Source organism: Ochlerotatus camptorhynchus, unplaced genomic scaffold (assembly GCF_037179485.1).
Source record: "Ochlerotatus camptorhynchus isolate MF236.1 unplaced genomic scaffold, CSIRO-AGI_Acam_v1.1 ptg000657l, whole genome shotgun sequence".
NCBI lineage: Eukaryota > Metazoa > Arthropoda > Insecta > Diptera > Culicidae > Ochlerotatus > Ochlerotatus camptorhynchus.
The window spans coordinates 184,087-210,422 of NW_027041136.1; the positions used below are offsets into that span (position 1 = coordinate 184,087).

The window sequence follows — 26,336 nt, forward strand, 5'->3', positions numbered from 1 at the left end:
ACAGCACCATTTCGATGGAGGCAGTATGCGTTATCACCGGTATGATCCCAATCGGCATCATCTTGGCGGAGGACTACGAGTGCTATATGACGAGAGAAACCAGAGGAGTACGAAAAATGGTGAGAACGGTTTCGATGGCTAAGTGGTAGCAGGAGTGGGATGCAGCAGCGAACGGTAGATGGACACACAGGCTAATACAGATTCTTTCGACCTGGGTGAACAGGAAGCATGGAGAAGTCAACTTCCACTTGACGCAGTTCCTGTCTGGTCATGGCTGCTTCAGGAAGTACCTGCATCGGTTCGGACACACAACGTCACCCTTCTGTCCGGAGTGTGGGAATGTAGAAGAATCACCAGAGCACGTGGTCTTCGAATGTCCTAGATTTGATGCTGTGCGAAAGGATATGCTCGCCCTTAGCGTGGAGAACGTCGTCGAAGAAATGTGTCGAGAGGAGTGCACCTTTAACGCCGTCAGCAGAGCAGTAACGCACGTAAGTGCGAAGTGAAAGCCGAAGCCGGGAGAACTCTCCGTCAGAGTAGCCTGAATCCACCATCGGGGTTATCCGAGTAGAACGTGACGCTGAGAGCTAAATGGCTCACAAATTGGAGAAACGATCAGCGAAGTGGAAGCGCCAGTTAGCTGAGGTAAAGTGAGGTGCGTAATGCACGGCCCCCTCCGAAGTAATACGACAAGGGGAAAAGGACAAGGCGTCCAAGGAGGTTTTAGTGCGGTAAGAATCCCACATACCGTGTCACCGCGACTGTGCGCCCAGTCGTCAAGCGGTGGCACGATGGCCTTTTGAAGGTTTCCTCCTTGCAAAAAAAAAAGCACACACACACGGAAAATGCGCCGCTTACGACGATGATTTGCCCCGCTGTTGATTCGATCGAGTTCACAGACCAATTCTGCTAACATAACGACAGTGCGATTCACACCCTAACTGAATCATTTGAAGATACGCCGCCAGTGAACTCAAGAAAAGTCAGTTTTGCTCCGGACTACTATGTCCACACACTACCAAAAAGTCATGTAAATTTCCGTGCCCTGAGACCGACACATGCAAGCGGCCCAAATGACATAAGAATCAGTTGAAAGAAACGAGAAAATAAATTCAATCAATCGTACTTTTCGTCGAGTTGCGAATGTTTCGGTTTGGGAACACATAATTTTACATGACATGTTTGTTTACGTTCCATAATTTACGTCAAAGATGGATTATGTCTCGTGTAAAATTAGTTATTTTTAGGTGTGCAGTTAAAATTGGAATAAAAAAACGGTTGAAGATCTACAGGAAACTTTAAAAGAGCTTAAGTACCAGCTATTCGTGGTCAGAAAAACCAGCGCACGTCGACTAAAAGCTTTGATGACAAAGAAAATGAAAACCGCCAAATTGCAGAAAGATTTGAATTTCTTGAAGAAACGCAATAGAATGAAATACTAGGGGAGCAAGCCAGAAAAAATCCTATGATTTTCGATTCACTACTTTACTCTTCGCGGAAACCAAAAGGTCGTGTCGGTATCATCCACTAACAATGAAGTTCGCTGCATCTACCTATTTAAGTGCTCCTCGAACCTATTGACACATTAAGAATGCCACCTTGTACTACCACACAAAAATTCTGTCTACAACCTTTTGGGAGTATTAGTTTTAATAAATTTTAATCATTCATGTGGCGCTTAGCCACATTTTAGGCCATTTCCGAACTAATAGCAATAACAATGAGAAATCAGATATAAATGTCGTTACACAGCTAGTAAAAACTGTTCGATTAGGAACGTCAGGACCAAGCATTGAACCCACAGCAAGTACCAGTAGCTGTCAATCCATAACAAGATAACAACAACAATTTGAAGATTCAATAAGAGAAATATATACAACCATCGTTAATTTTACTCTGCAGTTACATCAAAAAAATAATTGAACGAGGTCTGATGTTAGAATCATGCAAACAGATACGGAAGCAATTTATGCCTTAATTGCTGATCGAATTGAAAATTTACTGTAAAATTTCAAAGATGCCGAGACATAGGGTTTTTGGTCTAATTTCCGTCCTACTAAGCACAACCCGCGCTTCTCTTCCTTTTTTGAACGGGTTTGAACAAAAAATGGAAAAATTTCTCTCAAAGATGACTTTTAAGTTTATTATACGTACCGTTAGATTTGATAAAGAGTCACAAATTGTTGAGTTGAGATATTATTTAAATCTGCTTCTTGATTCTAAATCGTTCTAAATTCGTTCTACGAGTTTCAATTCCGTCCTAACGCATTGAAACACCTTTAGATTTTCTTTGTCCTACGGATAAACGTAGAAAAACGGGATTCGCTAGGAGCACTTCTTTTGTTTAGAGAACAATGAGCGTAAATATTCATACCATGCGCTCTAATAGGATTTATGGTGTAGCTAAGGGGCTGTCCATAAACTACTTAGACAGTTTAGGGGGGGGGGGGGGGGGTGACAATTATCCACGGCCCATACAAATTTTATAAAATTTGTATGGACAATTGTCTACGCAGGGGGAGGGGGGTCAAGAATCCCAAAAAAACTGTCTACGTAGTTTATGAACAGGCCCTAATGAACTAACGCATCTGAACAAACCTATTATTGATTTGTGCATGGTGAAATCATTGATATTATTGATCTTTTCTGATCGATAGAACGGAAATGGGCGAAGTAGTGCTCTACACACTTAAACAGAGATCCTGAGTTCGGTAAAAAAATTACCGTTTTAGTTCGGTAATTCTAAACATCACAGATGTTTCGGTATTTTCTCGCTCTATTGCTGAAAACTGTAAATAAAATTACCGAATTTCCGTGATTTCATTACAATTCAACGAAAACGGTAAAAAAGTTACCGGCAGATCTGTAAATCAGCTTCATCACTGACTTCGGTGAAATATTTTACTGAAGTTTCGGTAAACAACCCGTTCCATTACCGAGTTCGGTAGTTTTCACAGCGAGAAACGTCAAATTCACCATGTTGTGATTTTCGACCTTCTTAAAAAAAATCGCATGGTTCCAAACGAGCCAAGACTGATGACGCAGTATTGAACAATGCCCTATCAGGTGTTGTAAAATGGATACAGGTGAGACGTATGGTATAGTAAAAATTAGTTGCTTTATTGATATTTTTTGTTCTAGCCGGAAGATGATTTTCCGCAGGATAGTGGAAGCATTCCACTATTGGTAGTGCGAGGAAATTTCCCTGACGTGACGGATGGATGTGCAGTATGCTGGGATACCATTGCTATTCCCGTTGGCGACGATCTAAAATCAGCATTTGGGATCTTCATCCAATGCTTCCCTGTTTTCGGTGTACCACTGAATCCTTCCGACAAAAACTTTTTTTTTTTTGTTCATCGGTGGAGCAGTTTTCAACATCAACACATTGACCACAACTGGAGCCAAATTTTTGCATGGATTGCAATAACTGCCAGCTACGTGTAAGTTTTACATAAAACATGTCCGTAAGAATTGAATAAAATAAAGACTAAGGAAAAATGTATTTAATTTAAATAATTGATAAAACCAAGAAAACACCTTGAAACAATATAAAGGCGAATTAAATTTGAGTCGGTAAACTTTTTTTTAAATAACATATCTTTCGGCAATTTTCATTTTCCATATCAACTCCAAAATTACAGTTCTCCGGTAAAATCAATTACAAATCAAGCTTGTTTTTTCGGTAAACGTTACCGATCGTTCGGTTAATTTGACAGCTAGTTTTGCTGATTCAGTTTACAGATTTTTCGGTAATGTTCTTGATTACCGAACACATTACCGACCGTTCAGCTGTTGAGAATTCGGTAAATGAATTACCGAAGTCGGTAATTTTTTCTAAGTGTGTACCCTAGTATGAATTTCATTTTTTTATTTTTTATTTTTTATTATTATAGTCACTTTAACACTCTTGGGTCATTCGTGACTTGTCCGGGGGTGAGATTTGAACTCGTGACTTTAGCGTGAGAGGTATGGATGTTAACCACTACGCCAGGGTCGCCCCCAGAGAATTTCATATGTATTTGGAAAAGTTGAAAAATTATTTTAGTTTCATTAACAATGACCATAAATTATTTTGTTACCTGCAACAAAAAGGCTTATATCGACCACTAAATGTGATTATTGTAGAGAATAATCTGCTTTCAGAAACAACGATTACAAATCCGGAATACATCTTGACAATTGAATCGAAAAAATACTACAAGAGGATTTTAGAGAATATAAGGAAAGTTTCCCAAATGAACAAAATTACAATGAAGATTTAATGAAAGGAAATCAGCGAGAAACAGGTATAAAAGGAAGCACAGAGTTCAATAAACTACCATCATTTAAAATCACTGAAAATAGGTCAGCAGATGCAATGCACGACCTTTTTTTTCAAATGGCGTGTGCAAGTACGGTCTCAAAAATGCATTAATCTATTTTGTACATACGAAATAATATTTCACACTAAATGAATTCAACACGCGTCGCGCATAGTAAAGTATGCACTGAATGAATCATTGGTGAGAATGCCTGACATAGAACAGTTTCATGAGAATAAGTCAAAATCGATCAAATTTAGAACTACAGCATCTGAAATGTCCGCTTGTACCACATGATGATGCAGTATGGGGATACGTTAAAAATCTTGTAAATCTGGTAGATCACGCTTTGATCCCATCGTTTTCATTACTAGATATTGAACGATTAAGAACACTTGTAACTATCCATCATGAATCATATCTTAAATGTTTTCCTTATGATAAACTAATACCAAAACACCATCACATGATCCACTACGGCAGCGTTGTAGAAAGCAGCGGTCCGATTGGTAAACTAATGTGTTATAGGCTAGAGGCTAACCATAAACAATTTTAGCAGTATTCACATGTCACGTAATCTAGGAAAAAAACATTGGATACACCTTATATGTTAAAGCTGGCCTCCAATTTAGTAATGACCTTCTAAATTTGACATTTTTCAAAAATGATGATTCGGGAGCATTTGATTTGGTTGATCTTAAAACAAGATCATATTTCTTTACAATAGTACAATCTGAAGTACAGTCAACCCGAATGTATTTTGAGAAGGAAGTATTATGTTCGCATAACTCAAAAATCAATGGTACTGTTTATAAAAATGGATATTTTTTACGTTTACGGAAGATGGAGTAACTGAACTAATGGAAATTGAAGAGATAGGTATACGTCCCTAACCTCGGTCTAATATGCAGCCATCGATTACGTTTTTAATCATAACTCATCAATGAATTTACCTGCAAACGATATTCTACTGCTAAATGGTATGCTTAGATATGCTTATCATGTCGTTTGCTATCAGAAACCACGAAAAGTTGAAAAACTTACTTTTTTTAAGACAATAACTCACGAGGGAAATGTATGTAATATGGGTCTATTGTCCCCAAATTGGGTCTATTTATGGATGCAACTTCGTCCTATCTTGTTTGATCCTCAAAAAAACGCTCTTGGTAACGTTTTCTGATGTATTTTTTTTTATCACTATCACTGTTAACTTAATGCTCTTCATTCCTCAAAACATTTCTTAGAGAAAATTTTACGAAAACTACATTAAATCACTCAATTTAAAAATTAAAAATTAAAAATTTCGCTTATCGTCTTTTGACCGCAGAATATCTAAATCAGAACATTGTGATGTTCATTATACAGGTTTGGCAGAAAAAATCTCCCTTCCTGTTCGTTCCTTATCATCCAAATGCAAAACAACATTGTTGACGTTACTCTTATTGCTATATGCTGTCAAATGAATTTCATGGGCCATAGTTAGGAACATAGAAAAGAAATGTGTCCCTAAAGTTGGGTCCATGTTTTACTTGTGAAAACGTTGTTAAACAATTAAAATAAACATAAAATATTCAAACAGCAACTGTAAGTTTTACGTCTAGTGTGTATTATCAGGTAATTCCAATCAATAAATGCCATAATCAGGCCATTTGATGATCGTCAGTCAACCTTCCCATCTTAACCTTATAAGTCATGGCGGCTAAAAACTCCGAACATTGTGATATTCTCAACCAGTTTTATTACTTACGAGAGCTGAAAATGTATTGAAATGTTGTGATATAAATTGATTTGTGTGTGGTACACATTTATCAACCATCAGTGATCAATATTTTCCTTATTTTTTGTGTAATATTCCTTAATTAATTATTTATTTGCGTGATAGGCCGAATGAAAGGACTAGACCCACATTACATACCGTAACCCTATTTAAAGTAGATTCCTTTTTCTGCATTGTGGGAAAGCTGTGGGAATGTGGAATGTTCAACAATCATTTCCTTGCTTATGAGGTACACCATAGTACAAAACTTTACAAAATTTTGGAACTGTCTATGTTGGCCATCAACAACCATTAATGATTCATACTCTAAATAATAAGCTCCATTATAGAAACAAAGTACAACTTTATTCACGATTTTATAATTTTATTAGAAGATTATAAAAACAGGATCAGAGCATCCAAGGCATAAGTTAAGCTATCTTCTACGATTAATCTACTGTACACACAATATTAAAACGTAAATTAATGTATTTAAAATTAAATGTATCGTTTTTATTATTTTTACATACTGAAACCCGTTTAATAATTATCTTTTAAGTAGACTGTAGCATTCTATATTGAGTTTCAAGCGTATCAGATAACAATTTTTCTGTTTGTACGATACTATTGAAATGCAGTATACATGACTACGATTTGCTGAAATGAAATTAAGAGCAACAAATCAAATCAAATCCAATAGTTACACTATTAGATTGCTACAAGGTCTTTCATCAAATTCATGTGCATCATGTTTAAATTTAGCATGTGTGGTAGAACATATTCATATGCAAAACATTTCTTGATAATAAATCAAGCACATGACTTTGACATTTAAATCACATGAAATTCATGTGTGCTGTAAAAGCATGGATAAGGTATGGCTGGTTTTATAAGCTAGACATTTGAAATTTAGACAAATTTAGATTTTTTTAAGTGTTTGTCTAAAATAAACTGCAATGTTTCATTTTCCCAACGACTGGTAGTAAGATGTTTTCACTTTAAGTGTCTGTAATGCAGTCAATACTACGCTGATTGATGTTTCCGCCCGCATAAATGCGAACCATTGCTTGACCTTGCCGCAAATGGTTAAAAATTGTTTATAATCCCTGCTAAATTTTAACTAAAATGGTTAAGGAACTTTACATGAACGTTTGTGTTGAGAAAGTTTTAACCTCATGTATTATGTTTTTTTTTGGAAATGAACCTTACAAATAATGGGTTATTAAAAACCATTATCATTGAAAATAGTTGTTTTCTCCATAAATTTTCGGATAGAAAACTATATTAGAACTTTTTTACTTATGGTTTGAGAATTTTAATGGTAATGGTTATGTTGTCCCCTATCACTCTTATATTGCAATAAGGGCCCTTATCGAGCTATCAACAGACCTGGTGGTTAGTTGAGTTTGTTATGAATTTCTAAAATCGCACACACTTAATCTTATATTTTTATCTCGGTAAATAGGTTGCTGAACTTTATCGGTAAAATAAGATTTTTGCTGATTTCTCGTTAGAAAACATGTTTTTATTGAATATCGGTATATATAATTAACGAATTTTGTTTATATGAAAGCATTTACTGAAGTTCGGAAGTGTTTCACTATGAATTTCGTTAAAATCTTGCTTCACCGACTTCGGTAATAAAAAGTGACGAATTTTGTAACGATCAGGAATTTTGTATAAATTTGTAGATAATTTGATAAGGTTAAATTGTTTGAATTAAATTCCTTAGGGTAGGCAGTAGGAAGACACAAGCATTTTTCCTGAAATCTTTCCTAAGACGGGTCCATCTAATTTATGGATAAGGTAGGAAAGGGACAGTCGCACAATTAAACGAGTCAAGTTATCTTTCGTGTCTTTAGATTCACGATAGGACACGAAGGGTTTCGGGAAATGATGGACTTCCGGTTCGTCCGAGTTTTACTTTCCTTTATCTGAGGATTCACGGTCTCGATCATTTCGTCCGTGACTTCCCAACGTTCTTGAAGTGTGCGCGTTTGTTCGTGGTCGTTTTTCCTCGTTAAAGTATGTAATTTAAAGTGATGTCTAGTGTTTAAAATTAATTAAAGATTTTTGTTCGTTCCTTTAGCTAGTAGAATAAGTGTGCGAAGGCTAGAGAAATACAGGTAATTTTTGAAGGTGTGTTGTTAAATCGTTCGCAGCAATTCACAGTGCCCTAACGCAGCAACTTCTCCCCAGCGGACGGAATTTCCCGGCAATCGCCAACCGGCCGGAAGCGGACGGATCCGTTACATAATCGATCCGAGGAGACTCAGGGGATCTCCACGTGGACACGGTCCACCCGCCGGTTCGTCAACCTACCGGCACGACAGAGTAACCGCCATCGCATCGGCGTGTGAAACGCCATTGTCAGCGAAGCACCTCCATTCATCGGATCACCATCGACGATCACTAAAGAGTGCGTCGAACCCGTCGATAGGTCATCGACTGTGACCATCACGTAAATCAACATCATCTGGTGAGTCAAGCCTTTTTCTATTTTTGGAGTGTGGCGTCCGGCGAGGGCGCCGCGGAGTGATTTTTTGCCAGTCTAAGACTGATGAGCGAGTAGCGCCGAGTTTCCGTGACACGCTTTTCCGGAACTCGTGATGTGGCATTCCCGCCTTTGAAACGTAACGTTTTTCAACGCCAACGTCCTTGTCACCAGGAGCGCAGACTCGTTTGGAGCTGAGTTGCCGATAAAGTGACGTCACACACATGAACAAGTAGAGCACATGAGCACGTTAGTTAGGGAGAGAGAAATCGCACACACATAGGAGATAGGAGCGAACACACACAAGTAAACCGAAATCAATTGGAACATGTAAATAAATATACGTAGGATAAATAATGTTGAAACACCCGTTATGCACTAAATATACCGCCTGATTAGTTCCGTAATAATAAATGTTTTCGTAAAATGACCATCTCCCTAGCTTTAATTGATTGAATGTATTCGACATCACTTCGCGTTCATCGTTGTAGTTTTCGTGTCCCGTCCTCATGTTGAGAGTTTGAATGTTCGAGAGAGTAGTCCACTTCCAGATCGGGGCGACGTCTAGTGGCAAGTGACGAGACTGCCGATGATGATAAATTCTCTTTTGTAGAGGTTTTTAGGTATGGGTGAGCTCTCACCGACTCTCTGAGTGACTGTCGTGTTTGTTTTTTTTTTTTTTTCCTTTGGTTTGTTTTTTCCGTCGATCTTGTTTTCCGTGCTGAGCACCAATGCTACCGACGTGCCAGGAAGGCAGCTCCCACACCTGGACCCTACCTATCGACCCATCAACTCATGAACCGGGGACCAACGGCTTTACTTCCCATCCGAAGGAAGGCGTGATCAGAGATGTTATGCCTCAGAACATCCCGGCGGCGCCGACTGGGATTGAACCCAGGCCTGCTGGGGTGAGAGGTAATCACGCTTACCACTACACCACCGGCGCCGTTTATCGTGTTTGTGGTTTCATGGGGATAATAGGGTTTTCCCGTTTTGGATGTTAAGTTGAAAGCCGGCTTGCCTGATCCGTAAATCCTTTCTAGGAAATTTAATGGACCCGCCCTTAGGAGAGTCTCAACCGGGCAAATTTACATTGGGTGTGTGGTCTCCTTTGTGGAGTGGCGCTTAAGCCACACGTTTTTAGAGACGGATCACCCGGGCTGGCTACAACCTCGGCAATTGAAAATAAGAGCAAGTATCTGTCAGTTGTGCACATTCATTGTCAGCCATTTTGTCAGAGTGTAAAATGAAGGAAATATTGCGGCAAATCGATGATGAAGGAGAAACCGTAAGCCAAAAACTGCGTCAACTATTCTGTTAGTACTAAACATGTCAATTCGAGATGTCATTAAAAAGTCAGTCGGTTTTGTGCAGAAAACCATGAATTGTGTTGGGTTACATATTTACAAGGTGCAAAAATCCCCAAATCGGAATCATCACTGCGAAAACCGCGCACGGAAACTTTACACGAAGTTGCTCACCAATTCGTGTTTCATCGTGATGGATGACGAAACATACGTCAAGGCCGATTCCCGTCAACTTCCTGGGCAAGAATATTTCGTTGCCAAGTCTAAGTTCGAAGAAATTATCGAAATTTGCAAAGAAGTTCCTGATCTGGCAGGCGATTTGCGGATGTGGTGAAATAAGCGCCCCCTTCATCACTTCCGGAACAATCAACGGTGCGATTTACACGGAAGAGTGCCTTAAGAAGCGTCTTTTGCCATTCATAAGGAAGCACAAAGGATCAACTCTGTTTTGGCTTGATCTATCATCCTGTCACTACGCTCGAAACGTGTTGGAGGGGTACCGAGCCAACGGAGTCAATTTTGTGCCAAAAGATATTAACCCACCAAATTCATAGGAACTTGGCCCAATTGAAAAATTCTGGGCAATTATGAAAACGGAACTTCGCAAACATCCTAAAACTATTAAATCAAAGCTGGAGCTGAAGAAAATTTGGGTAAAAACAACGAAAACACTAGGAAAAACGGTTGTATAAAATTTGATGGGTGGAGTGAAAAGGAAGGATGGGAGACGAAATTGAATAAAAAAAATAATATAATGAATATAATATAATATAATAAATAATAAAGTCATAACTCATTAGTAGGTTTTCATTCCCTAAAAAATCAGCGGCGCCGGTGGTGTAGTGGTAAACGTGATTGCCTCTCACCCCAGTAGGCCTGGGTTCAATCCCAGTCGGCGCCACCGGGATGTTCTGGGGCATAACATCTCTGATCAAGCCTTCCTTCGGAAGGGAAGTAAAGCCGTTGGTCCCCGGTTCATGAGTTGATGGATCGATAGGTGGTAGGGTCCAGGTGTGGGAGCTGCCTCCCTGGCGTCGGTAGCATTGGTGCTCAGCACGGAAAACAAGATCGACGGAAATCAAATCAAGGAAAAAAAATCCCTGTAAATTTTAAGAAAATCCGACAATTGGTTGAATTTTGGCAAGTAAATATGTGTGTGCTCTTTTTATCGAATACACCCTTTAGGAGGTAGCAAAAATTATACTAGCGCGGTACATATAAACTTCCTGATTATGGTGTTCCTCGAAATCCCGATAATCACGATGTAACCGTTCGGACTATTACTCGAGGTTTTATTGAGACACAGTGACTTAAGCGCCCCTCTCGATTAAGAGCAGGGTTGCTTCCACTCACTTGCTATGAAAAAATATTATTCGGAATTATGCAATCATTAGATGCAATAATGCTATGTTGTACTTGTAAGTAACAAGAAGAGGTAGTAAAGTATGTGTTTGACTCATAAAACCTGTCAATTTTGCTTTGAGAACGTCACAATTAGCGATCTTATGATTCGTGAACGTTCACTCAGAGTGAGCGCTCACGAGTCGTAAAACCGCTGATTGTGACGCACTGAAAGCAATTTTAACAGATTTTATGTGTCAAAAATTTACTTCATGACCTTTTCTTGTAACTTACAAGTACTAATTAGCACTATACTGTATCATGATTTCATAATTCCGGATAACATTTTTTTATAGCAAGTGAGTGGAAGTAACCCTGATTAAGAGAGACCACTGGTCGCGTTTGGAATTTTACCCGACAGATAGAGACTTTTCCTCGGGGGACCTCTCGAACGGTCGGTGGAATCTAACAGCAAACTTCATGGAAACGCCAAGAGTTCTAGGAATTTCAAGTACGATTATATAACGACGTATTAATCTGATTCATTCAAACGCCGAACGAAGCGGAAATCAAACAGAAGGAATGCCGAGTCCGCATCGTGCTCTCTTGCCGTGCGGATCTATTTGCTTTTTGCTGAAGGAAGTGTTACTACCACCGACAAACCGACATGACACTTAATTCTGACTTATGCCCGAAAATCGTAAACGGCTGATTTAAATGTGCAGTGATCCGAACTGTCAAAACCATAGGATAATTTGTCCAGAATAGATCAGACACGAACCAATTCATAACTTTTGCATGCGGGTTCATGACATAGCTAAATATTTCTCGCGAACACGGAGTCAGATGTCAGTAGTGTGCTTTGGTCAGAAATTTTATTGTTTTTACTATGGTCATTCATGTCGGTTTGTCGGTGTTACTACCACCTAAAGCTACAAAAAATTTAAACAGCACTTTTCAGTGCTCAATATACCTGTAAATTTTCTACCGATCCTTCACGCAGAAAAATTTATCGTTGAAGCAAAAATATTTGAGGTAAATTTAAACGTAAACTCAGTTTGTTCTGGCCACAAAAATAAACAAGGTTTATTTCAAACGTATTCCATGTTTGAAGTCATGTGATATTAATGTTTAAAATAAAAATAATGTTACGTTTATTTTAAAAATATTCGTGTTGAAAGCGTGAATATATTTGTTTAGTTTGACAACTATGCGAATAAAAATAAATAGGGTAAATTATGGCTTCGGCACCCATTGACTGTTTTCGGCAATCGAAATTGAAACATTAATTTCACTGTATTTTCCCATCAAAACTCTTCACTGAATGTATTCAACCGATTCCTTACTCTTTCAGCTTCAATCTTATTACATTTTTACGACTGAGCAATCCTGTTATGCCAGATTTTTCTTTAAATGAAATATACACACTACAAAATACGGCTGATTTCGAGTTGCCGATAATAGAACAGCTGGTTAACACGTAGTTCAAATGGAAATGGTGCCGAAGAAAAAGAGACTGCCGGCAATAGTCACACTCACCTGAGAAGTTTGGAGCGTTGTAAAAACGTGTTCAACCCGTTTTGATCAATTCTGTCGATTGGAATTGATAGAACAGCAAGCAGCAGATAAATGTCAATAAACAAACCCGTCATATGTGTATGTGACGCTGAGAAATTACCAATAGAAGTCCGGATGCTGCTTAGATTGATGAGAATACGTAAATTCCCCTATGTTTATTTTAAACATGCTTCTTATGTTTGAAAGAAACATCCTTAATTTTAAATTATATTAGCATTTGAAATTTAAAGCAAAAAATGGATTGCAAAGAGATGAAAAACGATCTGCAGACAGGGCATCTAAACTCCTGCTCTTTTTCGAATGCGATTGATTAAGGGTGGGCTGTTGATATTGGGGTCCTGGTCCGAGATGCGGGGACCCGTCGGGGTGAATGTCCGGAGGTTCCAGTTCAGTAAAACCAGCGAAACTTTGTGCCTCTTTCTATAGATTCAAAATCCATTTCGGATTTTGTTTTTCTTCCGACGTCAATGTTGTGGAGGAGGATGATACAGGGATCGACATCAGCCCTAGGTGGGTTTCCAAATTCATGACTTCGGTTTTGCTGCGGGCCGTTTTCAGTTGATTGGCAAAGCTGGGGCAATTTTTTCCGACTGTAAACAAGAAGGAAAAAAAGGCAGGACACTCTAAAAATCACTTAGAGTTTACTCAAATTGCTATATTGTTGAAATAAACATGCTTTTGACTTTAATTCAAACATATATATTTTTGTTGCAAACATGTTTTTAATTTATTTTGAATTATTCATATGTTTATAGAATGAACATTTATATTTTTGATATGAACAAAATTCGGTTAAGTGTTGTTTGGACCCTACCCGAGGTAATCCTTCTTGGATATCAATTTAGAAAAAAAATTCCTCTTCGATCCTTGAGTTTCTTATAGTAATCTGCTTGGAAGTCGATTTGGATAAAAAATTTACTGCCGCCATGACGCCTAAGCGCAAAAGAAAAGGGCAACCTCTTGATCCCCCTTCTGACGAAGTTAATTTGAGCAATCAATTTGATTCGACTGTTTCATCTTAGTATTCTTCTTTGCTTGTACCTTCTAGCTTCTAGAATAACTTTAACGTATTAAACTCAACTAACTGAAACTTGAAAACGTAAGAACACTGGCGCACTTCTGTTCTCCAGCCCATTCGTAAGCAAAATGGACGAGTCGGATTAATTCCGTGAGAAAAAAATATCTTAATGACCTTTGCCTTTTAAAATAGGTCATCTTTAAAAATCCACTTATTTATTTAAAAAATTGCGCTAAACCCTAGGACAAACCATTTGCATGGCGACCCATCCCTAATAAAATGTGTATGGTTATATTGCTTAACGGCTCACTGTATGCTCGAGTTTTTATAGCAAAGTCGTAACTTCGACACAGGGATAATCTGATCTTATATACACGGATGAAATATTTCATTTCTAGAAAAAAAAAACTAAAGTAAAAGTGACGCTAATTCTTAATTTAATTTAATTTAAACGAAAAACTATTAACAAACAAGCGCACAACGTTACAATGAATGCTGCAGACCGTCCCGTACCCAGCTTATAATGTTTCATATAATAATGAAATAAAAGTTAAAAGAAAAAAATAGAAAAATAAAGGAAAGATCTCACCCGATATGTGGACCGAAAAAAATAATTATAATAAAACAAAGAAATTACAATGTTGAATTTCGAGTACATTAAAATTTATCGTTAAACTGTTGTACGGGAGAAAAAGATAATTTCGATTTTTAACGATACAATGCTCAAACCATGAACATTAGTGTGATGAGATCAAATTTGTTCGAGAAAAATCAGTGTTTTATTGTTAAGATGATAAATATCATTATTTTCATGTTATGAACCATGAATTTCGTTGTGACTTTATGGTAATGGACAAAAATGTCCAATATTTTGACAGTAAATATCATGGTTACAATGATAATGAAAATCATTGTATTTTTATTGGATTTTTTTTTTGAAGGTTCGTTTGCTGCACTGCAGAATACATGAAGTAGCAATTTCGGGAGGAATTGGGCACTGATTTCCGAGATTTGTGTAATTGAAAATTTGAAGTGGAAGTGCATGTATGGCCTGCGTAGCGGCAATTTGCGGACTCAACAAGGAATAACCTCTAACCGATTGATGTAAATTGGTGTAAATTGTTTATGAATTTGGATTATGTCTTGTATGTTGTGGTTGTCAATTTGAGTAAACATCAATCTGTCCTATGCCCCCCTAACCTATGTTTTTTGCAAATTTGAGTGAACGAAACTCAAATTTGAGCTGGTTTTATCGGTCGTTTATATAACTCGTCTACACTCGTATGTAACTAACGGTTTTAAATTGGCTCACTACTTGACTAGTTTATTTATTGGTCCCAAGTAGATCTATAAGCGTACCCCATTCTAGTCGAAATTCTAGTACTACACTAAGTTTGTTTTGATTCGCTATGAAAGTTTGAAAGATAAAATCAGGCATAATATTTGATAACGGCACAAAAGAATTTGTAAACAAACTTTCTAAAGCCCTTTACACGCGAACCAAAGTACGCTCAGTCAAACCAACAACATCATCGGATAGGGGCAACTATCACCTTTCCGAAAGTGGTATTGGTTTGCGTGGGCGTACTTTGGTTCGCGTGTATAGGGCCTTAGAAAGCTTATTTACACATGCTTTTGTGCCGTTATCAAATGTTATGCTTGAAATGAGGGGTTCGTGAAATTTCCTATGTTTCGAGGGGTGCATCGATTAGCTTGGGACCGAAGAGAGTACCAGAGCTGAGCCAAAAAAGTTGAATTGTTTCGACCTTCACTCAAGCGCAGCGCCATTGTACCTGTCGCTTGGATTCTGGCAAAGTTGCCAGTCTTCTTGATTTGTTGTCTTCGCTTTTATACTAATTAGATTATTTTGTTTTTCTGAGTGTACTTACATAGAGTTTCCTTTCTTTAAACGGCATTCACTATGCTTAGAATAGCAAAAATGGTTCGGATTAATTGATTTGATCGTATGTTTAGTAATTGCGTATCAATTTAATTAAATGAGTACAGATTGAGAGTGGAAATGTAAACAGTGAGCTATCCTCTTAGGTTAAAACTTTTGAATAAATACAATTGCAACTAAACTTTATTCATTATTTCCGATTACATCAGTACACAGCCAGAGACTCGTTCAGGCTCCTCACTAATTGGCATCGATGCTACCGAAATTCGGTCACCATTTTTCCCAGACGCCATCTTTCGAATGTTTTCAACCTCCAAATCTGACACAGACCTAACCAAATTTGCTGCATGTCTAGGAATGTTGGCACTAGAATTACTAGAACTAGTATTATTTTCGCCGCTGCTGGCGCTAGCCAATCGATCACGTTTATTGTAACTGATCTCAAGTACTGTATTACTTTTCTTGTCCAACAGATGACGCGTTCTTGCATCCACCTTATCCGTCCCAGTGCTTTGATAACGACTGCGAGAGTTGGTTTCAGTAGCAACAGAAAGCACCGATCCCGATCCAGTTTCTGGAATTACGCATAAATCCGATGGAATCGGTCCCACTGGCAGTTTGTATTGCACACTAGTATTGGTTGTAGCAGTCAGAGATGGAATTGCTTCTTGCTGGATCACAAACTTGTCAAGTACAGCCAGTTGAGGTTGCAAAGCAATCATGAATGGCCGATAGCCTAAACATTCGTTAAAGCTCCATCTCGTCATGTCTTTCAATCCGTTTCTCAGTTGCCGACAAACAACCAAAGACTTTGATCTTATCGCAGCGTTTGTTATCCTGCAAACTGACGCCACATCCAGTAAAAGGACTGATAGCAACAATGAAAACTCGTAACAATTGGCCTCGGTGAAGATCTGTAACAAATAGCGCATTTTGATCTCCAATTTGTGTTGTTCTCTTTTAGAACTACTGCTATTTTTGGAAATATTCTCCATAGCTCTGTTAAAACTGTCCTCTATTTCCTGATTTAGTGAGTTGCAACCATCATCAGCCCAATTCGTTACTACATGATCGGATCGAACACTGACATTGTCGTTCATGGGGGATAAGTTAGCTTCTTTAGTGTCAATAAATGAAAGCTCTTTTCCATCGTTTGTAGTTTCTTCTAACTTGGCAAACGTCATAGCAATCAATGGATCGGTTAGTGCTTTTTTGTCAACTCCACTTCCATTCATTACCCCTTCGGTAATTCTGTTGATAGATAAACTATTATATCCAGAATCCTCAGTTCGTTGAGCTACGTCAAAAGCCGATTTGTTGGAAATATTCGAAGCAGGAGACTCTGGTTGATTTGAAGTGGGACCATTTTGAATTAAACTAAGATCTAAGCATGGCTTTGGCCAGTCCAGTTCATCGTGTAGAGTTCTAAGAGCCGTTACGAAGTCTTCTATTCTTGCTGCCCGGTCCTTCTCTCGCGTTAAGTATCCAACGAGATGAAAATCAAGCGTAGCACTCATACGGCCTAAGTCCTCCAGTTTTTTTAGTTGCAGGAAGCGCCGTGCATGTCGTTGCAAGATGACATCTATAAAAAAATCTTCGGCACTTGATGAATCTCTGAAATAGAAATCGGATTGAGTATATTTTGTATCCTTCAAATTAAAGCAACCTACCTTTCCTTAGGAGTATTTGGCACACTTTTCTTTCTTTTTTGTACTACGGTGGTATCAACATTGCTGTTACTGCTTGAACTGTTGAATATAATGTTTTTCTCCTTATTAACTATGGTTGCGTTGTTGAATGTATCATTTGATTTTGGATTAACTGTTGTGGAAAAACTTCTACCCCGAGTCATGCTGCTTCCCAAAATGAGACTCAAGTCTTCAGCGTTCGGTGACACAGATGGACCGGCAGCATTCATTCCAAACTTGTTACCGAAGACATATGATGAGCGGGGTGATTCTACGTCATTTGGATCAATCGCTCGAAGAAAGCGTACCAAATCTTTAGCTAGTGACCAATTTCTTTGTTCTAAAGCCGTGTCCAATAATAATGTGGCATATTGGCGACTTACAGCTGATGGCTCAAGATTTTGCAATATAATCAAATAACTAGCAGCGGTTTGCAATTGTTTCGCGGCCATACATTGTTGAAACAATTCTTTTGGTTTACCAGCACTCGAGAATAGATACGGCCATAGAGCAATTTCGGTTTTTCTAGCACATTGAACCACTGTCTCAAGATAAACAGGAAACTCTTGAATAAACTCTAACACACTCGGCAATAGGGCATCAGGAATAGGATCTTTGCTGGTTGCTTCTTCTTCAAGCACCTCGTGTAGTAAAAGTTCGAGTGAATGAGGAAAATATGGAAGGTTCGTGCAACATCGAGCTATTTCCCATGCATTATATCCAAGGTTTCTCCTGATCAATTGACGTAGAATTTGATGCAAATAGACTTGACTCTGAAAAAAAACAAAAAAAAAATCAATACATTTTCATTCAAAGCCAGGCAAAGGCTTACCGTTCTTTTCAAAGCACAATATGGCAGTGAAAAGTAAACCGATGGATCGCTCGTGTATAGTACCGTATCATTTTCCGCTCCAAGAATCATTGCATCCTCAAAAAGAATCACAAGTGGATAAATTTTTAACGTGAACGATAGCATTATCCGCTTGCTCATGAAGGTATGCCTGTGACTTCGAGTTCCAGTTTCACCGTTTCTAGGGAAAACTGGTAACCAAACACGCATTCCGTGGCCACCACAGTAAAGCCATAGAGATTCTTTTATATGAGTTTTGTTCGAATCCGACACCCAGATACATTCTACCGACGAAGCCAAGCATGTTGATGCCAACTGTGATGTTGCATTTCCTATGTAATCAGTTTGTACCATCAGCACGCGACCTGATACGTTCAAGATCAATGTTTCCGAAAGACTGTTGTCGTAGGTGCTCTTAACTCCAGCCTCGTTTCTTAAGTTCGTCATCAAAACAGAAATAACACAAGCGGGATGAATGCACACATTTTTTATGTCGTAAATGTGCATCTTTTCCAACTCCACCTGATGGTTATCATCTTCTAGCAGTGAGAAAACTGTAACATGTCCGTCAGCAGTGAAGACTATCTGCAAAACACAATGTCACGATAAAAAAAAAAATAAACCGAACAATATGAGTTACATACCAATTGATCTTTGAACAAATTTATCAGCATTACTGGAGCATTCATCTTAGTTATGCTAGCAAAACGGTTGTCCAACTTGTTTTCCTTCGAGTAGATTCTAAGTTCATCATGGAATCCGAGCAATGAGTAACATCCTATAATGGTACATAAATAAATTGTGATAAATTAACTTTTAAAATCCAAAAACAAATGTTTCGGTCAAAATTTAATTAAACACTGGAAATGGAAATGTAAGTGGTAATTTCACTCAATTTTCAGGTGCGAGCCTAATAAAATGGGTATGAAAAAACGATTGTGCTACATTAACTTGAATGTAACTTCCTCGAATGCCTTTGCTATGAATGCCGTTTCCTCGGATGTGAAAATAACGAGCAGCAATCAAAAGATTATGCTCTTTCTTCATTCCAGGACGTATAGAGAAAGGCACTATGGAATCACTCGAACTTTCCGGCACAGCCTGTTTATCGCTGCCTGCACTCATAACAATCGTCCCGGACCCGTCGTTGGATTAAGCCTTTACTTCCCAGAAGATTTCTGGTTGATTTGAGATGCAAAATGTATCTTTTTAAGTGCTAGAACGAAAGATGTTCCATACAGCCTAAAATTATCGAATACATCAAAAAGAGTTTTCGATTAAAATCAATAGTACTTACATAGCTTACATAAGTACTGACTATTTAATGGTAGATTGGCAAACATGAAAATTACCTCGACAGGACCTAGACTATGAGGTCTAATATACCGTGGACCCCCGTTAATCTGAACGACACTGCGTGCATATTAAAGTGAAAGTGGATCGGTTTAGAATGACTCACTTCATCGATTTTTTTTTACAAAATAACGCAATGTTCTCAATCGAAAAAACTCTTCCGTGCAAAGTTAAAGAACTAAAATTGTTATCTCTAGCAATTAATCATGTTTTGTTGTTTTTTACATCATCCACATCCAGAGGGCCAGTCACTTCGAATGTATGGGAATGGTAGGAAACCATTTGGAAATGCATGAAAATTTTCAGTTTTAATTCATTATCGTCTTTATGGGCAGTTTTAGGTGCACAAAAATTGCACGAGTACATTACTATGGTGATAAGGTAAACACTCGTTTATTTGTTTCCTTCTGTGAGAGCATGTTTAGTCACAAATCGTGGATTTTCTGATATTCTCCATACTGCAAAAATGATTTTCCTACCACTGAAGGGGCGACATCTCTCGGATCTTCAGTATAGCTACTACTCAAATCATATAATTAATTGACCACTGCAGTTTTGGCGTGACTTTCTACCAGCGATTTCACAATACTGGACCAACTAATTTCTATTTTTTTATGAAACGCACAAATGTTGGCTACTTTTCTCGCGGTTCTAGAAGAAAAAATCTCAAAATAACGTTTTATTTCAAAGTTCTAGTGGTAGTAAACGTCATTTTAACTGCTCGAATGAAGTGGTTAATTTATTATAAGATTGATTTATTGTTTAAATTTTCTGAAAACTATTTTCAAATTCAATTTTAGGACCATTATCATAGTGGTCGCTAACTTTGCTCATCAATTACACAAGTATTTCGTATGAAAGGTCATATTTCACTTCCGTAGATCGTTTCAAAATATTGTCAGCAACATTTCTTCCGAAGACAATACACTGGAGTCGCTTTTTACGCGGTTTTTTTACATGGTTTTTTACGCGGATTTTGGAATTTACGCGGTTTTTTTTACGCGGCACGTATCCCCCGCGTAAAAAGCGACTCCATACCTGTAAAATGCATTATTTAAAAAAAAAACCATATTTTTTTGTAACGCAAACCCTAAGCATTAGATTTTGTTTTCCTAAGCAAAAAAATTAGCTTTTGCATGTATTTATATATGCGTAAGCAGTCTTAACTATAATCGCTATATTCATAGTCTGGCGGATAGAATCTCGGGAACCAATTGAGCTGTCAAATAGCGGAACCAATCGAGCAAATCACGACTAACAACAGAAAAGAGCACATCAGCTATTGCGAACAAAACGTCGGAAACCATTTTCTCGTGACTCAAGGCTCGCCTACGCAAACTAATACTGTTGCTAATACCATCTTCGGGTTGTGGAAAGTTTCCCCTAACCGATGATGCGGGTAATTTGCGATTGATTGGCGTGGAAAGAATAATCAACGTTTGTTTATAAATGTTGATAGTACCTTTTTATTTGTTGGTCTAAAATATATTGAATTGGTTCCACTTTTTAATAGATCGAAATTCTATCCACCAAACTTTGAATATAGCGACTATAGTCTTCACTGGTGGAAGATGTGATTTGATTTGGAACGGCCGCACAAAACACAGTGATTTGGAACGTCCACACAAAACACAGAAGTGAAAAAAGTCACACTATGGTGGTTATTAAAGAGCCTGAATTTATAAAGAGACGACATCTTATCCATCTGACAGGTCTTCTGCTCGATTGGAATGACTTTTCCTATACACAGCAAAAAAAAATGTAATATCGATCAATGTAATTCAAGCTGATGTATGAAATAATGATGTAATAGCAAAAAGCAGATACAATATTACATCAATGGATGTAATTTTGTTCGCAAAATCGATGTACATCGTACAACGTTATATTACACAACCGATGGATTGACCTGGTTGCAGCAGTTTGGATGTAATATTCAACAACTTTTTTTTCTGTGTAGAATATATGACTTTGACAGATAATTGATTGTTACAATTTTGACATGTCGTCTCTTTATAAATTCAGGCTCTTTAGTGGTTATAACATTAGGTACTGCAGAGTGACGTCATAAATGAACTCAGTGTTAATCGGCTGAACCTTTTTGACAGTTCAGTGGTATTGTTTACAAGCACTTAGTCGTTTTTTCGAAAAAAAATTCTAAAATTTCTGAATTTTTACTTGAAAATTGTCGAGGAACAGCGCGTTGCAAGGATGTTGCTCGTGAACATTGCAGAAATGCTGTTTACATCTCACTGCAGTCTGAAAAATTATCGAGAAAATCCACCCAAGAAAAAGTCCACGTAAACAGTACCACTGAACTGTCATCAGATTGAGGTTAACCCCAACGGTGCAAAACCTAATTAGGCTCTGCAGCGTGACGTCACAAATGAACTCAGTGTTAATCGGCTGAACCTTTTTGACAGTTCAATGGTACTGTTTACAAGCACTTAGTCGTTTTTCCGAAAAATATATACATTCAAATTTCCGAATTTTAAATTGAAAATTGTCGAGGAAATGCGTGGTGAAAGGATGTTGCTCGTGGACATTGCAAAAGTGTGGTTTACATCGAGGTTTACATCGAGGTTTACATCTCACTGCAATCTGAAAAATTATCCAGAAAATCTACCCAAGAAAAAATTGACTAAGTCCACGTAAACAGTACCACTGAACTGTCATCAGATTGAGGTTAACCCCGACGGTGCAAATCTAATATGGGCGAGGAAATTGCGACACATTAGAACACCTATATGGAGCCACACGACAGGGCGATCCATGAACCATGAATGCAATGAATTCACGCAGAGAAATGATTTTTAAATTCAAATGGATATATGTTTTGCTAAGAGCCTAATATATTTTTGGTTTTGATTAAAATATATTATTCGGTTAGTTCAAAGAAAAATATTTTTGAAACAACAAACCGGTTGTAGAGTCAATAATCTGTTTGTTGATTCTAAAAACCATTTTGTTGATTCTAAAAACCATTTTGTTGATTTAAAAATATGTTTTGTTGAAATAGTGATACAATATGTTTGAATTAACAACAAAATACATTAGATCCTGAAACAAAAATCCATTTTTCTGCGTGTTAGCAAGAAAAACCACCAGTTCGTTCGCAATAATTGATGAAGACTAAAATATCTTTTGGTAATTCAAATCGAAATATTCTGCGAAAATGATCGATTTTTTTTTCCTTTGGTTTGTTTTTTTCCGTCGATCTTGTTTTCCGTGCTGAGCACCAATGCTACCGACGTGCCAGGAAGGCAGCTCCCACACCTGGACCCTTTCTATCGACCCATCAATTCATGAACCGGGGACCAACGGCTTTACTTCCCATCCGAAGGAAGGCGTGATCAGAGATGTTATGCCTCAGAACATCCCGGTGGCGCCGACTGGGATTGAACCCAGGCCTGCTGGGGTGAGAGGTAATCACGCTTACCACTACACCACCGGCACCGTTAAAAAAATTATCGATAATTGAAAATGGATGTAATAACTTTTCGGCAATGTCATCTATGCGTTATCGCAAGAACTGCTTGATGAAAATGCTTGAAATAGTAAAAATAATGCTACATTGAGAGTATGTACTCCTAAATCATGTTGGATACGCGTGTAATTGTTAGATAATAAAAACAATTCAAGTGTGTGTATGCGTAAGCTAATTGCTTAAAAATAAGCGTTGATTTAGAAGTCAACCTACAGTGAAAGCGCGTAGTTCGAAAATGGTTTTCAAAAAGCGAAAGAATAATTCGATTATCGAGTGGTGGAAAAAAACGGATCCCAAACCTGAATCAGCTGATAGTGATAATGGTGGTTCATCACCGGAAGTAGCGAAGGCTCCTCGAAAGGGAAACAGAGTTCTTGGCGCGGGCCGCCCGAAGAAACAGAAGCTAAATGTTGAAAAATTTCAACATTCATTACCACAGTATACAGAAAAATCAAACATTTCAACAAAGATTTATCATTTTGAAAATAACCAACATCTTCAAATTAAAATTGTCATTTCAATAGTGGATTATCAGAACTATACAACAACATAACACTTATTTTTTTTTTCCTTGACCGACGCCAGGGAGGCAGCTCCCAAACCTGGACCCTACCTATCGACCCATAAACTCATGAACCGGAGACCAACGGCTTTACTTCCCTTGCGAACGAAGGTGTGATCAAAGATGTTGTGCCTCAGAACATTGCGGCGCCGACTGGGATTGGCCTACTAGACTGAGTCATGCTTACCAATACACCACCAGCGCCGCTAGTATACACTCTTAGAAATACCTAATGTTACACGTGACGGAATCCATCTTGGACATAAAGGATGAGATGTAAACAAACATGTCATGTAAAATTAAGTGCTCCGAAGAGCACCAAAAATTTACATAATGTTTTATAAGTGTGTAGTATAAGAATTTAATTCGTTTGTCCTTTGCATCTCTTTATTAGTTTTTGTATGTTTTGTCCCGCGACATCGCTCTGATGAGACAACCAAACCCTATCCCCAAGCTTCTCCACTTTTCCTATCCTTCGATGTACCTCTCTAACCTCGGGTAAGCCGCAAGTACTAGACATAAAATTAAATTAATTTTGTTACAAACAAAGAACAATGAAATATCGGCTCCGTAAGGCTAACGCGATGTAGCCTTACAAATAAACAAACTAGATAAAAAAAAAAAACAAAAAAGCAAAAAAAAAACTGTAGCGCGTTTAAGGGTTAGATGTCTCATTAGAATGAATTCGAACTTTTGATAGGAAAATAGACCCTGGGGCACGGTGTTACCATCCGGAAGAACCGGAACAAGGCAATGGAAGTAAAGAAGGACGAAGAAATGAAGAAAATAAACAGAAATATGGGGGGAAAAAAAGAAGAAAATAGTGAATTTAGAAGAATACCAAGAATCAACAAAATATCAGAAGAAGTGAAGAAGATACAAGAAGGCGAAGACGATACATAGATAATTCAGCAAAGAAGGAGATGAAGCAGACCCGTTAACAAGATGTCAGGATAAGTGAACTGAAAAAGAATTATCACAATTAATAAATGAATATGAAATGAATACATGCTTGCATGTAAAATGTAAATAAAATGAAACGGGGTATTTTCAAAAGCACCCATACAAGTCTCATTTCGAATTTGTGACTAAAAATGGATACTGGAGGACTTCGGAGTGACCTTCCGAAAGATCCGGAACAACCATGAAAATAGTAAATTCACTCAACTAATCCTGGAGAACTGTGATTTTGTACCAAAGTACTTTTAGAAGTGTCATTAGAATGAATTTGGTCTTGTGACTAGAAAATGGACCTTGAGAGTAAGGGGTGACCTTCCGAAAGATCCGGAGCAAGCGTGAAAGTGGTCAATTCATGAAACTGGTCCTAGAGTATCACAGTTTTATCAAAAGCACCCATACAAGTCTAATTAGAATGACTTCACAATTGTTATCAAAAAAATACACAATACAGGTCACGGGATGACCTTTCGGAAGATCCGGAACAACTTACTGGAGCATTTCGTTTGTCCGCTATTTGATTTATCAAATGAGCGATTAGATCTGGCAAACTAGGTGAGACGCAAACCAAGTCAATATAAATTTTACGTGTGTTCGTATCCTTGCTCACGATATAACGCGATCGGAAGAGTAGATGGCAGTAGTTTTTAACGTATTTTAAATATGGCGTCTTGGGCAAGAATTTGAATGTAGCTTCTATGAGCTGGCACGTCGGTTCGTCGATGGTGTTAACTTTTCTTCCATATCACTTCATTTTTTCACGACTAGCACATTTTTTAAGCACCCACCACACTACAGTAGAGAATAAAATATCAACACATCACATCAATCGCCAAAAAATCGTCGCTTCTTGCAAATATTGACAGTTTCTTACGGGAATTTTCGGTGGAGTGAAAGGATAGTACAAAGTCCGTAGATTTCATGCACAGACATCTAACTAGCAACTGATTTTGCTGATGGAATTTTACTTAAAGCCTAGTCTACAGATCGAAGCGAAACAAAAATTGAAGCACGCGAAAAATCATGAAATTTCGCTAGCGAAAAAGGTTGTGAAAAAATGTTTGTGGAACATTTTCCAGTTTCCTTTTTTCGCAGTTTACAGTTCATGTGAAACGAAATCGGTCAGTTTACACCTCCGGTGAAGTGAAAATCTGACTCTTTCTCGAAACGTCAACTTTTCGCTTACCTGCTGCTCTTTTCGCTAGCGCTGCATGCGCGAAAAAAAAATGAACGTAAGCGAAAAAGATACGATCCACAAAATAAGATTTCGCTGGATCGTATCTGTTTACAGTTCAAAGCGAAGCGAAATATTTGCCAATTGCGTTTTTCACGCAGGTGAAAAATGTAGTATTTTGTATGAGTTTTTCGCTTCGCTTCGATCTCTATACAGGCCTTAAGAAGTAAAGAGTTGCAGAGTCGTCAACGCTAAAGAGCCTAAATTTATAAAGAGGCGAAATGTCAAAATTGGAACAATCGATTGTCTGTCAAAGTCATAGGAAAAGTCATTCCAATCGAGCAGAAGACCTGTCAAATGGATAAGATGTCGTCTCTTTATAAATTCAGGCTCTTTAGTCAACGCCAATAGAAATAAAATAATACTTTTGCGAGAGCACAGCCAGCCACTCACACAGGTTTGCGCGGCATGTATTATTTCTAGACCAACAATTGAAATAGGCGGAACAACCAAACGTAAACAATGGCTTTAAACGCAAATTCCTCGATAATCAAAACAATCCCACGC

General features: G+C 38.0%; 1 protein-coding gene across 2 annotated transcripts in view; it reads right to left on the bottom strand.

Annotated features, from left to right (window-relative positions):
- Positions 1-15,772: 15,772 nt before the first annotated feature.
- The window catches only part of Rich (Guanine nucleotide exchange factor subunit Rich), a 62,732-nt gene continuing 52,168 nt past the window's right edge, over positions 15,773-26,336 (bottom strand). For both annotated transcript variants that reach the window (XM_065237891.1, XM_065237892.1), the window contains 4 exons: positions 18,881-19,014; positions 18,219-18,821; positions 17,369-18,159; positions 15,773-17,312 (listed from right to left, as the gene is read on the bottom strand). In XM_065237891.1, coding sequence (XP_065093963.1) covers positions 15,899-17,312; positions 17,369-18,159; positions 18,219-18,821; positions 18,881-19,014 — 2,942 coding nt within the window. In that variant the 3' untranslated portion in view covers positions 15,773-15,898. The remainder of the gene's footprint in view (positions 17,313-17,368; positions 18,160-18,218; positions 18,822-18,880; positions 19,015-26,336) is intronic.